Genomic DNA, 15222 nt, shown 5'->3' with positions numbered 1-15222 from the left:
CTTGTCCATCAACAGCAAATTAATGAGGAGGCATTCTGCCTGGGAAGCCTTGACGTCCAGCCAAATTGACCTTGGGTCCTGACAACCCAATCAGTCACATAAGATAATAGGGAACTTAATTGATATTTCTTAAAACACCCCCATCCCCTGCGGGAGCTGCAATTTGCCAACCTTAATCAGAGGTTAACTGTGATGCCACATAAAAGACCCAAACCAACTGTTAAGCCTACGTAGCGCTCGCCTAGGTAGCATCAAAGGGAACATTCGAATGGGATATAATAAACGAGGAAGAACTTCATTGTAACCAGAACTATTCTACCCAACCAGGATATCTGAAGAGCGTCCCAACACTGGAGGTCCTGTCTTATCTTCTCTAGCAACTGCACAAAATCAGCTTTGTATAATGGATCAAAGGCCGGAGCAATAAAAATGCCTAAATACAGGAAACCTCCCTGTGACCACCCAAAAGGGAATCGGATTCCATCCCCAAGATCGGGTACTCTGACAAGACCCCCCCCACAGGCCTGGTCTCCGACTTCATAAAATTGATTTTATATCCTGAGAAAGAACCAAATATACTAATCATTTGCAGTAAATGGGGCACAGATGGTGTCGGGTTAGTTAGGAAAATAAGAGCGTTATCTGCATAAAGGATGATTTTATGCACCCCAATCCCACCTCCAGAGCAACTATATTGGCATTCCTCTGGATAGCCTCTGCCAATGGCTCAATCACTAATGTAAACAGCAGCGGTGGAAGGGGCACCCTTGTCGGCTGCCGAAACCAATACTAAAATTGTCAGACTTTACGCCATTAGTGAGAACCACTGCCTTAGGGTCGCTATGTAATACTGCCTGACGAAGACCCCCCACCCCCACCCCACCTCCCTCCCCTCCCCACCCTCCCCCACCACAAGACCAAACCCATTCCAGGACATAAAAGAGGTATGGCCATTCCACCCGGTCAAACACACCAAGCCCAGAATTGACCTCTGCTGGCACACCTGGACCATGTTCAGCTCTCTTTAATGTTGTTAGCTGACTCTATGACTCTATGACCTGCAACCCTTAATAAAACCTGGCTGGTCCTCCTTTACAATGGAGGGCAATACTTTCTCCAACCTCAATGCCAGTATTTTCGACAACATTTTGAAATCCATGTTTAATAGCGATATGAAGCACAATCCTCTGGGGCTTTCCTTCTCTTGAGAAAAGGGAGATATTATCTTTTATCAGAGAGGATGGGAGGAGTACTGATTGTACAAATAATTGTACATGTCCAACATTGGCCCAGCCAACATGTTGGCTTATGAAACTCACTCTGGAATCTATCTGGCCAGGCGCTTTACTGCTCTGGAGCTTCCTCACCGCCTCCTGTATCTCTTGGATTGTCAGAGGGACATTCCAAATGGACGCCTTTTCCCAAATTACACCTGGGAGGTCCAAGGTCTTAAAAAAGGACTCCGTCTTCCTAACCTGTTGGCACAGCCCTCTGACCGGTACAACTCAGAATAGAATCACCTAAATGCCACATTAATCTTTTTGGAATCGCAAGTGAGAGTATCAACACACTCTCTAATGGATGTGATAGATTTGGGGCACACTTCCTCCTGGCCAGATATGCCCCCGCTTATCACCATACTCAAATAACTTCTGTTTCACAAAGGAGATCTCCCTCTTTGCTGTTTGGGTGGGCGCGGAGTTCAGAGCAGCCCTGAGGGCTGTAATCCACTGTAATTTGGTCACAGACGGCCTGCCAAAGTATGCTGTCTCGGCTGCCTTCAACTGGGTCTCAAGCATACACTGGTGCTCTCCCCTCTGATGCTTCCAGGTCGCCGAGTAAGAAATAATCAAACCCCTTGGCAGTCTTCTAGAACACCGACGGGTTACTGGCCGTACTTGAATTAATATCCAAAAAAAATTTTAAATTCCCTCAAAAAATAGTCAGTAAACTTACTGTCCTTTAGGAGGAAAGGATCTGTGCGCCAATGCCACAAGACTGTCCCATTGCCTCTGGCCTTAACCTCCAGATACACTGCCGCATGGTCAGAAATGGCTATGTTCCCAATTCTACAGGACAGCACCGAAGCCAAAAAGACCGGTGTCAATCCTAGTGTGGCACTTGTGTGGGTTAGAGAAGAAGGTAAAATCCCTACTATCAGGGTGAAGACATCTCCACAGGTCCATCAGTTGTCTGGATTGCGGGGATATGCCCGTGAGACCCCTGAGGTCTACCTTGGGGTCCATAAGCAGGTTAACGTCTCCCCCTATAATCATATGATGTGCTCCAAGGGCCATCAACCAGGAAAGTGCATCCGTTAAACATTTGAGGGGTTGTGCCATGGGCAATATACATTCAAAATCCCATACTCCTCTCCATGTATTAAAGCTTTGAGGATCACAAGCCACCCATATTCATCCTTAATTTAGTCAAACAGCTGAAATAGGAGATTTTTCTGGATAAGTATAGCTACCCCTCTGCTTTTAGAATTAAAGGATGAGAAAAACACCTGGCTGAACCCTTTCTGCTGTAAATTTAAAAGTTCCTTATCACCTAAATGTGTTTCTTGCAACATGACTACATCAACCCTTTCATTTCTAAGGCTCCAAAGTATCTTCTTTCTCTTAATCGGTGAATGACTCTCCTTAATATTCCAGGTGCACCACTTAAACGGACAATTAGCCATAGCCGTCCGAGACAGCCCATGACCGAGGGGGGACATTCCTACTCATAACGTGCTGATTGAAAGCAGTATAAGATTTGTATAAACTTAAGAATATAACCACAAAAACTACCAAAACATCACTTTTTAAAACCTTCTACAATGAACCAACACATAAAACAAATAAAAGGAGACTTGCCCCCTTGCCCACAGGGGGCATTCACACTACCCACTAATCCCTCCATGGCTCCTTCTAGCTGAAGCCATGCCCCAAACCCAGGCAAAACAAAGTAAAAGTATACATGTATCTCATAACAAGAAAATTAGAAGTGTGCATTCAACCCATCCCACCCGTACTTCGACTCAGTCAGTACTGAGAAGAAAGAAAACCCCCAAAACCACACCCCATCCCAGACCAAAATAGAGAAAAAGAAATAATAGAAAAAAGACAATGGGAGGGGAGAAAGAAGATAACAAAGGTCCCTTACATATTAAAAGATAAAAAAACACAGGTAAACAAAGTAAACCATAGACAAAACAAAAAAAACACTATTGTCCATATTTACGAACCAGCCAGTCTATTTTCAAGTGTCCAGGAAGTCCTTTGCCTTTCCTGATGAGTCAAATTTATACACAGACCCTCCATGGCTGAAATGTAACACTGTAAGATATCTTACAGAGCTCTGAATATTTAAGTCTCTCAGCCTCTTCATTACCTCATCAAAGGCTTTCCTCTTGTGGATCACAGCCACAGAAAAGTCCTGGAAAAACATAATTTTTGATCCCATATATATCAGGGCCTGTGGATCCTTCCCCAGTGCTCTGGAAACCTCCAACGTCATTTGCTTATCTCTATAGAGCTGGAGTCACACTAGAACCGGGCGGGACCCTGTGGGCCCGCTTGACTCACACCCAGCCTGCCTCGACCTCCAGCCCCAAGAACTGCAGGAGCCATTGCTCCATAAAGCTGACTAGCTGGCCTGCTTCCTCCTGTTGCAGCAGCCCGGTCAGACTAATGTTCTTCCGATGGCCTCGATTTTCAAGATCGCAACCTGCCCAGCTAAGGCCCGTACTTGCCTGTCCAAGTCCTGGACCCGACCTGCCAAGGATTCTGCCATAGTCAGCATGGTTTTGTGAAGGGCAGGTCGTGCCTCACAAACCTTATTGAATTCTTTGAGAAGGTGACTAAGGAGGTGGACGAGGGGAAAGCAGTAGATGTGGTGTATATGGATTTTAGTAAGGCGTTTGATAAGGTTCCCCATGGTAGACTACTGCAAAAAATACGGAGGTATGGCATTGAGGGTGAGTTGGAGGTTTGGATTAGGAGTTGGCTGGCTGGAAGAAGACAGAGGGTAGTAGTTGATGGCAAAGGTTCATCTTGGAGTGCCGTCACTAGCGGTGTTCCGCAAGGACCTGTTTTGGGACCATTGCTGTTTGTCATTTTTATAAATGACCTCGATCTCAGTGACAGTGCACTGTTTCAGCAGTTCCTAGTGTGCGTGTTCTCAGTGACAGTGCACTGTTTCAGCAGTTCCGAGTTGTGTGAGTGTGTTCTCAGTAACAGTGCACTATTTCAGCAGTTCCGAGATATGTGTGTGTGTGTTGCAGTTGTATAAGACTCTGGTGCGGCCACATCTGGAGTATTGTGTGCAGTTTTGGTCGTCATATTATAGGAAGGATGTGGAGGCACTGGAACGTGTGCAGAGGAGGTTTACCAGGATGTTGCCATTATGGTAGGAAGATTGTATGAGGAAAGGCTGAGGCACTTGGGGTTGTTTTCATTGAGAAAAGAAGGTTTAGGGGTGACTTGATAGAGGTGTATAAGATGATTAGGGGTTTAGATAGGGTCGACAGTGAGAATCTTTTTCCATGTGTGGAGTCAGCTATTACAAGGGGGCATAGCTTTAAATTAAGTGGGGTAGGTATAGGACAGATGTTAGGGGTAGGTTCTTTATTCAGCGAGTCGTGAGTTCATGGAATGCCCTGCCAGTAGCAGTGGTGGACTCTCCCTCATTATGGGCATTTAAGCGGGCATTGGATAGGCATATGGAGGATAATGGGCTAGTGTAGGTTAGGTGGGCTTGGATCGGCGCAACATCGAGGGCCGAAGGGCCTGTACTGCGCTGTATTCTTCTATGTTCTATGTTCTATAGTCTCCGAAGCCGCGGTCTGTAGCTCTACCTGATCCACATGCTGCCCGAGACGCTGGATCTCCTGCTCATGTTTTTGTAATATGGCCGAGATTGGTTCCAGCCTGGTCCAGGTCTCTTCCATCGCTGATTCAATCTTATCTCGGAGTTTCAGGATTTCTGATGAAGGGCTCCTGCCTGAAACGTCAATTCTCCTGTTCCTCAGATGCTGCCTGACCTGCTGTGCTTTTCAAGCACCACTCTAATCAAGTCGACCAGAGTGTTCGGATAGGCCGATGCTGCATCTGCAGGCATGTCTGTTGCTACAGGGGAGTACCCTGCTTGTTGTGATCCACGTGGACCTTTTTCCCCTAGTCATCTTCCCTGATTAACAAAACTAATACACAGCAATTCTGGGAACGTAAGATTTTTGATTTTTGCCATAATAGCTAAAAAAGGGAAGGTAAATGCACCACCTTGCCTGGGTATGATGCAGAGCTCAGCATGGCAAACCTACTAGATCACCACCATCTTGGATCTCTGGAACTTATCTCTTTAAAACAGTGAAAAGAGTGGAAATTAGAGAAACATGCAATTCTCCCTTCAAGAAAAAAGTTAAGTGGTCAGGAATTTTTTAGTAAAATTGGTGGTTAATTGCTGTGCTGGATTCTCATATTCCATGTGACAAGTTAATTAATCCAAATATATTTTCCATGTAGATGTAATTGCTTATGATATGTGAATATATACATCTACTCGTGATTCATATCTTTAATTCAGATCTGAGCAATGTAATTGAGCCTGGTAAAATACTGTAGGATAATGCTTAGAGCATTGAAGTATGTGTGCTCCTGCTTCTTTGACAAAGTCTATTTGTTCTAATTCCTGTTTTATCCCTGTAGTTAATGCCTTGGGATGGTATTGACTATGGAGTAGGGGTCTGAACCATTGTTGGGTCAGCCCTTAATCTGAGACTTGCCTTGTCTCAGCCCACTTCATGGTGAACAGGTTGGTTGACCTATCTGTTCTACTCCATCAGTATTTGGGATATAAGCATGATAAAATAATTCCACCCCTTTAATAACACTGTCCACATTACTGCATTGTAAAAGAGTATTGTGTCTCTCACAGTCTCCACCTCAGACAGTTCTCACAGAGCGTTTGGCCTATGCTATGATTACATTATCAGTTGTATTATTGACTAACAGTAACCCCTTACTCCACAGTTAACCCATTTACAAAGAACAGTAATGGAACAGTAATGGTCTATGTGCAAATATCTTTGATTTTTCATTTGTTAGCTCTTAAACGTTACATTATTTTTGCTCTGGTTCATTTAAATTTCTCTCAAATGCAAATGGTTTTCATTCCACTACTCTATAAGGTAATTTAGACCTGCATTCTCTTTACGTATCTCGCATTTTCTGTGTAAACAGATAACATTTGCATATGGATTGTCAGAGAACATTCCCCATGACCACCTCACTAAGCAGATGATTGAGAAATAATCTCAAAGAATTCATTTACACTCACCAGTAACCACTTCTAAGACAGCATCAATTTGATGATATATATTTACAATATAGAACTATAACTATAAATAAAAGTCAAGATTTACAAGGATATTGCAAGGATTAGAGGATTTGAGTTATAGGGAGAGGTTGAATAGGCTGGGGTTGTTTTCCTTGGAGTGTTGGAGGCTGAGGGGTAACCTTATAGAGGTTAATAAAATCATGAGGGGCATAGATAGGGTGAATGGTCAAGGTCTTTTTCCCAAGGTAGGGGAATCTAAAGTTAGAGGGCATAATTTTAAAGTGAGAGGGAAAATATTTAGGAGGGACCTGAGGGGCAACTTTATCATGCAGAGAATGGTGTGTGTATGGAATGCGCTGTCAGAGGAGGTGGGTTCAATTACAACATTTAAAAGGCATCTGGATGGGTATATGAATAGGAAGGGGTCAGAGGGATATGGGCCAAATGCTGGCAAATGGGACTAGATTAGTTTAGGATATCTGGTCGGCATGGACGAGTTGGACCGAAGGGTCGTTTCCAAGTTGTATAACGCTATGTTGTCCAAGATTAACTCAGTCTGTTTGCAATATTGGTGTCACATTTGAGTTTGAAATGGGTTTCTGATGTAATATTCATGCCATTACTAAAATCACCTATTTCCACTTCTGTAACATTGTCCAACTTTAACCCAGTTTCAGCTCCTCTGTTGCTGAAACTCTCATGAATGTCTTTGTCCCTCTCCATAACTATTCCAATTCACTTCTGGCATGTCTTTTGCAGTCCACCCTGTGTAAACTTGAGGTCATCCAGAAGTCTGTGGCCCGTACCTTAACTTAGAGCAAATTCAATTCCCCATCACTCTTGTGCTCACTGACCTACATTAGCTCCTGGTAAAGCAACAAATAATTTAAAAAATTTCATCCTTGTTTTTGAATCCCACAGTGACCTTAGGTTTCTGCCTCTTCTACATACTCCTCAGAGAAATCTGATTTCTGCAAACTCTCACTTTTTGTTCAGCTCCAATTTAAATTGCTCTATCATGTGTCATGTCGATACTAAGAAGCAGGAGTTGGTCCAACTTGTCCATGCCTTGAAAAACATTAAGGTAGATTAATCCTCCAAGCCTGATGGGAGCGATCCCGGGATACTGAGGGAGACAAGGGAGGAGAATGCTGAGGCCTTGACAGAAATCTTTGCATCTTCCTTAACCACAGGAGAAGTCCCAGAAGACTAGCGAATAGCCAATGTTGCTCCTTTGTTTAAGAAGGACAACAGAGAATTATAAACTGATGAACATTACATCAGTGGGAGGGAAATTGTCGGAGAAAATTTTTAGGGACAGGATTTATTCACGTTTGGAAAAGAATAGACTTACTTGAGGGAGTCAAGATAGCTTTGTGTGGGGGAAGGCTTTTCTCACAATTTTGATTGTGTTTTTTGAAGATGGGAGGATGGTGATTGATGAGTTTATTACAGTTGATATTGTCTATGGACTTTACTAAATCATTTGGCAAAGCGTCATTGTAGGCCGGTCCAGAAGATTAAGTCATGTGGAATCCCTGGTGAATTGATAATTTAGATACAAAAATTGGCTTTGTTACAGAAGAAGGATGGTAGTTGTGTAAGAGTGTTTTTCTGACGGGAGATCACTGATGAATGGTGTTCTGCCGGGATCAGTGCTGGGACCTCTGTTGTTTGTAATGCATATAAATGTTTTGGATGAAAATAGGTGGTCAGATTAGTAAATTTGGAGGCAACATGAAAACTAGTGGAGTTAAAGAAAGTAAGGAAGGTCATCAAAGGATACAGCAGAATTAGATCAGTTGGAAAGTTGGACAAAGAAATGGCAGATGGAGTTTAATCTGGACAAATTTGAGGTGATGTATTTTCGGATGTAAAATGCAAGAGGAACATATACAGTAAATGGCAGGACCCTTAGGAGAATTGGTATACAGAGGGATCTTGGGATGGAGGTCCACCACATCCTGAAAGTGGCATAACAAGTGGATAATGTGATAAAGAAGGAGTACGGCATGCTTGCCTTCACTGGGTGGGGCATCAAGTGTGAAAATTAGCAAATCATCTTGCAGTTGTATCAAACGTAGTTAGGCCACATTTGAAGTATTATGTGCAGTTCTGGCCACTGCACTGTATTAAGGATGTGGAAGATTTGGAGAGGGTGCAAAAGAGGTTTACCAGGATGTTACCTGGATTGGCGTGTATTAGCTTATAAGGAGAGGTTGGACAAACGTGGTTGTTTTTGCTGGAGTGTTGGAGGCTAAGGGGTGACCTGATCGAAACATAACAAATTATGAGTGGCATGGATAGGATGGCTGGATGGAAACATTTTCCCTTGTTAATTGTACGAGAGAGCATAGGTTTAAGGTGAGAGGGGGAAAATTTAAAGGAGATGTGCAAGATAAGTTTTTTTATACACAATATGGTAGGTTCCCAGACCAGGCTGCCAGGGGAGGTGATAGAAACAGATGGATGCAGTGCCATCTAGACAGACACATAACAGAGCATTACAGACTATGTGCAGGGTTTGTGAGAAGATTTGTGGCTCGGAATTTGTGTTGCAGACGTTTCGTCCCCTCTCTAGGTAACATCCTCAGTGCTTGGGAGCCTCCTGTGAAGAGCTTCTGTGATCTTTCCTCCGGCATTTATAGTCTCTGCCGCTTCTGGTTGTCAGTTCCAGCTGTCCATTGCAGTGGTCAGTATATTGGGTTCAGGTCGATGTGCTTATTGATTGAATCTGTGGATGAGTGCCATGGCTCTAGGAATTCCCTGGCTGTTCTCTGTTTGGCTTGTCCTATAATAGTAGTGTTGTCCCAGTCGAACTCATGTTGCTTGTCATCTGCGTGTGTGGCTACTAAGGATAGCTGGTCGTGTTGTTTCGTGGCTATGCAATCCCATGCAAGGACTGCGCAAAACACTACATAGGACAACATGAGCAAAACCAATGTAGTGTACAAAATCCCATGCAAGGACAGCACAAAACACTACATAGGACAAACAGGAAGACAGCTAATGATCCGCATCCATGAACACCAACTAGCCATGAAACGACATGACCAGCTATCCTTAGTAGCCGCACATGCAGATGACAAGCAACATGAGTTCGACTGGGACAACACTACTATTATAGGATAAGCCAAACAGAGAACAGCCAGGGAATTCCTAGAGCCATGGCACTCATTCACAGATTCAATCAATAAGCACATCAACCTGGGTCCAATATACCGACCACTGCAACGGACAGCTGGAACTGACAACTGGAAGCGGCAGAGACAAACCACTATAAATGCCGGAGGAAAGATCACAGAAGCGCTTCACAGGAGGCTCCCAAGCACTGAGGATGTCACCTAGACAGGGGACGAAACGTCTGCAACACAAATTCCCAGCTCGGTAAACAGAACCACAACTCTGTGCAGGGAGATGGGATTAGTTTACAATGGCATCATGATCAACACAGACATGATGGGCTGAAGCGCCAGTTCCTGTATTGTACTGTTCTATGTTCTATGAATCATTGTCTAGGTCCCAGCAATGCTCTTAAACTTTCTCCTTCCACCTCTTTGTCCCTTGCTTTCCTCCTGTCAGACACTCCTTAGAAACAAACATCAAGCTTTGTATCACCTGAACTAATGTGTCCTTGTGGCTTGGTATCATGCTTTGTTTTGTAATATTCTTGTAAAGAAGCATTTCATTAATGCCACTCCTCCAATATGATTTTCTGTTTCATAGAGACCAATGTTGGAATCACCTGGAGTTAATGAAGCTGAGCCATGTGTGGCTGAGCTGTGTTCTAAATATCGTCAGATCCTGGAACAGATCAAAATAAAGGATGCCCAGCTCCGTGCTATTCAGTGGGAAAACAAGGAGCTATTAACAAAGGTATGAAATATTAATGATTATGACAGAAATATTCTTCAATGGAAAGATAAAATTACTACAGGACTGGAAATTTAAGTTGACGTTCAGTGCAATACTGAGGGAGTGCTGCATACTGTATTTTGGATAAATGCAAAATACTGCATTTGCTGGAAATCTGAAATTTAAAAAAGCAGAAAATGGATGTGAGTGAGTTTGCTCGCTGAGCTGTAAGGTTCATTTTCAGGCTTTTTGTCACCATACTAGGTAACATCTTCAGTGAGTCTCCAGTGAAGCACCAAAAAAGCTTCACCTGAGACTCACTGATGACGTTACCTAGTATGGTGATGAAACATCTGAAGATAAACCTTCTAGCTCAATGAGCAAACCTATATCCAGAACCTCAACCTGACCTAAAAATCTTCTCAAAACTGGCTGAAGCAGAAAATGCTGGAAAACTTCAACAGGTCTGCCAGTACCTGTGGAGAGAGGTCAGATTTAATGCTTTGGGTCTGATATGGCTCTTCTTCAGAACTGGTTTCGATTCGGACTCAAAACATTAAGTCAGTTTTTCTCTCCATAGATGCTGGCAGACCTGCTGAGTTTCTCCAGCCTTTTCTGTTTTACTTGCATTATGAATGTTAAACTGAGGCCTCATATGCCCATTTATTTGAGAGTAAAAGATACCATGCTATTTCTTATATTGTATGAGGACCATTCTCCCCTCAACAAATAACACCAAAAAAGAATACTTTAAGTGTTCATTACTACTTAAAGATTTTTGTTGTGCAACATGAGTGCATGTCTGCTTCAATTCAGCTGTTATCATTTTTTAATGTAATTGCTTTTCTGTTTTGCATTTTTCTATTCCTAGCTAATTTACTGCTGGTCTACTGTGTGAACTAAATACATTATACTATAATAGTTTTATAAGTGAAAGCTTGGAAAAAGTACTATGTGACCATTTGTCATGTTAATATATGTTATTATAAAATACTTGTGAATACAGTGACCATAATCTGTGTCTAGACACAAAAATGTTAGGCCAATTACGAATATCATATTTGCTCACATTCTTGTAATTGGAGATTGTTTTCTAAATATGCAGGCATTGGTAACAGCCTTGTCTGCTCCCAGTTTGTAGAGGAGCTGATGTAGGATTGGGGTGGAAAAAGTTAAATCATGCAACACCAGATTATAGTCCAACAGGTTTGTTTGGAAGGAATTCTCATGCGTGTCTCTGTTTGGCTTGTCCTAGAATGGAGATGTTGTCCCAGTCAAAGTGGTGTCTTTCCTCATCTGTATGTAAAGACCACAAACCCACCAACACACTAAAACAGTAGCTAGTGAACTTGAAAGACCCTATACAGACAACAAACAAAACTAATGTCATTTACAAAAAACCTTGCAAGAATTGTAACAAACACTATATTGGACAAACAAGCAGCAAACTAGCTACCAGGATATATGAACATCAACTAGCCAAAAAAAGACATGACACACTCTCACTAGTATTTTTACATACAGGTGAAGAAGGACACCACTTTGACTGAGAAGTGGCAGATGGAGTTTAATTTAGATAAATGCGAGGTGTCGCATTTTGGGAAAGCAAATCTTAGCAGGACTTATACATTTAATGATAAGGTCCTAGGGAGTGTTGCTGAACAAAGAGACCTTGGAGTGCAGGTTCATAGCTCCTTGAAAGTGGAGTCGCAGGTAGATAGGATATGAAGAAGTCGTTTGGTATGCTTTCTTTTATTGGTCAGAGTAATGAGTACAGGAGTTGGGAGGTCATATTGCAGCTGTAGAAGGCATTGGTTAGGCCACTGTTGGAATATTGCGTGCAATTCTGGCCTCCTTCCTATCGGAAAGATGTTGTGAAACTTGAAAGGGTTCAGAAAAGATTTACAAGAATGTTGCCAGGGTTGGAGGATTTGAGCTACAGGGAAAGGCTGAACAGGCTGGGCTGTTTTCCCTGGAGCATCGGAGGCTGAGGGGTGACCTTATAGAGGTTTACAAAATTATGAGTGGCATGGATAGAATAAATAGACAAAGTCATTTCCCTGGGGTCAGGGAGTCTAGAACTAGAGGGCATAGGTCTAGGATGAGAGGGGAAAGATATAAAAGAGACCTAAGGGGCAACATTTTCATGCAGAGAATGGTACGTGTATGGAATGAGCTGCCAGAGGAAGTAGTGGAGGCTGGTACAATTTCAACATTTAAGAGGCATTTGGATGGGTATATGGATAAGAAGGGTTTGGAGGGATATGGGCCAGGTGCTGGCAGGTGGGACTAGATTGGGTTGGGATATGTGGTCGGCATGGACGGGTTGGACCGAAGGGTCTGTTTCCATGCTGTACATCTCTATGACTCTATGACTCTATGACTAGGATAACACATCCATCCTAGGACAAGCCAAACAGAGACATACGCGAGAACTCATCAAGGCATGGCACTCCCACCAGAACATTATAAACAAACAAATTGACTTGGATCGTATTTGCCACCCCCTAGAAAAAGAACAAGAAATGACATCACCGCAGGAAATGACATCACCAACCCAAGGAAACCTAAGCACATAAATAAAAAGTGGGCTATACCACCAGTGCTTCACCTGAGGTTCACTAATGATGTTACCTAGTATGGTGACGAAACATCTGAAACCAAACCTTCCAGCTCAGCGAGCAAGCTTACATCCATTACTAAATTATCAATATTTTATAAATTCCACTTTGGAAATAGAACCAGTCTGACCCAAGACTGGGATATAGATAGACTCTAACCTCACACCTTTGATGCATTGTCTGAGCTGTCACCATTTTTATAAAACCTTAAGTTATCTCGAGAATGTGCTGTAAAAGAAATTCTTGGATTTACATATTAATGAACCAAAATGTGCAATCCATTCTAAAAGATGACAAACTTAACAACAATCTAGGTTTGTTCAGTATATCATTTCAGTTGCATGACAATGCAATGTTTTGCTATAAATTCTATGTCTTATGGTCCTGCAAAACAGTTACCTGATAAAGGAGCAGTGCTCTGAAAACTTGCTCTATGTTTGTAATTGAAAATTGTCCCTTTAATCTTGGATCAAAGCTTGTCTGGAGTCTTAAATAAACCAACCTCTTGGCAACTTAACAATACATTGTCAAAGATATTGTGGATGAACAGTTGTGGACAAAACAACTAACAATGGTTGGGCTTTACTTTCCTGAGAAATACCTGCATCCATGTCCCAAATATGTGATGATTGATTCCTTAAAAGCATTTCTGTTTGTATCAGTTATGACTTCACTCAACAGAGACTTTACCCTGACACGCCCTGATTTCAACCTTGCTTATGTTTCTTGATGAAACAGTGAATGCTGCCTTTATATCATAGACATTTACCCCTGCCCTCTGTCATTGTGTACCTGTGTCTGGATTATCTCTCTGAGTTTTAGAGCCTATTAATTCTGGTGGAGTTTTAGGCAGGTTGGAATCTAGAACAAAACTGTTGATGCTGAATATCAGAAAAACCGAAAGTGCTGAAGAAACTCAGCAGGTCTGTCGGCGTCTGTGAAGAGAGAAAAATGTTAACATTTTGAACACAGTGATTCTTCATCAGAACTGGGAGTTAGAACATTGGAGGATAATGGAAGCGGGGGAACTGAAAAAAAGAGACATGCTGTCAATGTATTTCAACTTGCAGTCATCTGAACAGTCACAAGAATAGCAAATCTCAAAGGTAACAATTTATGTTGCATGGAAAACAGGATGCAGATTCATAGGCAACTGGTTTCTTATTGGCTGAGGCTTTGCTATAGAATATGCACCAGGGAATAGATAATTTGTTAACAGCTACCATGAGCAATTCATATGGAATGTGTTCCCCAAGCTTTTATTTGAGAATGCAAAACACCTTAACAATTTCCTTTAGTCTGCACAATGTTGGTCTATGCATATGAATATATATATAATTTTTGAGTGAGTAAAGTGAGCCACATTGTGAGCCCTATTGCTAATCTATTGATTGTCAGTTCAATTCTTGGTACACTCAGGTTTGTTCAATAACTGCTGCCAAATTATGAAATGTTATCTACCTAGACTTCCAAAAGCCCTTTGATAAGGTGCCTCACAGGAGGCTGCTGAATAAGGTGAGGGCCCATGGTGTTCGAGGTGAGCTATTGACATGGATTGAGGATTGTCTGTCTGACCGAAGGCAGAGAGTGGGAATGGCAGCTGGTGACAAGTGGTGTCCCGTAGCATTCAGTGTTGGAGACCCAGCTGTTCACTTTATATATAAATGATCTGGATGAAGAGACTGGAGGCATTCTGGTGAAGTTTGCCGATGATACAAAGTTAGGTGGACAGGCAGGTAGTTCTGAGGAGGTGGGGAGGCTACAGAAAAATTTAGACAGTTTAGGAAAATGGTCCAAGAAATGGCTGATGAAATTCAATGTGAGCAAATGTGAGGTCTTGCACTTTGGAAAAAAGAACATAAGCATGGACTATTTTATAAATGGTGAGAAAATTCATAAAGCCAAAGTTCAAAGGGATTTGGGTGTGCTTGTACAGGATTCTCTAAAGGTTGACTTGCAGGTTGAGTCTGTGGTTAAGAAAGCAAATGTAATATTGTTTCAAGAGGGTTGGAATGTAAAACCAAGGAGTTGCTACTAAGAATTTATAAAGCTCTGGTTAGGCCCCATATAGAATACTGTGTCCAGTTTTGGGCCCCACACTTCAGGAAGGACATACTGGCACTGGAGTGTGTCCAGCGGAGATTCCTGGAATACGATGAACAGCTGAGGATCCTGGGATTGTATTCATTAGAGTTCAGAAGGTTGAGGGGAGATCTAATAGAAACTTACAAGATAATGCATGGCTTAGAAAGGGTGGATGCTGGGAAATTGTTTCTGTCAGGCGGGGATACTAGGACTCGTGGGCACAGCCTTAGAATTAGGAGGGTCAATTTAAAATGGAAATGAGGAGACATTTCTTCAGCCAGAGACTGGTGGGCCGTGGAATTCACTGCCACTGAGTGCAGTGGAGGCCGGGACGTTA

General features: G+C 42.5%; 1 protein-coding gene across 2 annotated transcripts in view; it reads left to right on the top strand.

Annotated features, from left to right (window-relative positions):
* LOC122539259 (coiled-coil domain-containing protein 68-like) overlaps positions 1-15222 on the top strand; it is a 69457-nt gene that overhangs the window by 17601 nt on the left and 36634 nt on the right. For both annotated transcript variants that reach the window (XM_043673984.1, XM_043674059.1), the window contains one exon: positions 10051-10200. In XM_043673984.1, coding sequence (XP_043529919.1) covers positions 10051-10200 — 150 coding nt within the window. The remainder of the gene's footprint in view (positions 1-10050; positions 10201-15222) is intronic.

Source organism: Chiloscyllium plagiosum, chromosome 1 (genome assembly GCF_004010195.1).
Source record: "Chiloscyllium plagiosum isolate BGI_BamShark_2017 chromosome 1, ASM401019v2, whole genome shotgun sequence".
Lineage (NCBI taxonomy): Eukaryota > Metazoa > Chordata > Chondrichthyes > Orectolobiformes > Hemiscylliidae > Chiloscyllium > Chiloscyllium plagiosum.
The sequence above is the reverse complement of the archived record's forward strand: the minus strand, read 5'-3'. Positions and strand labels throughout refer to the sequence as shown.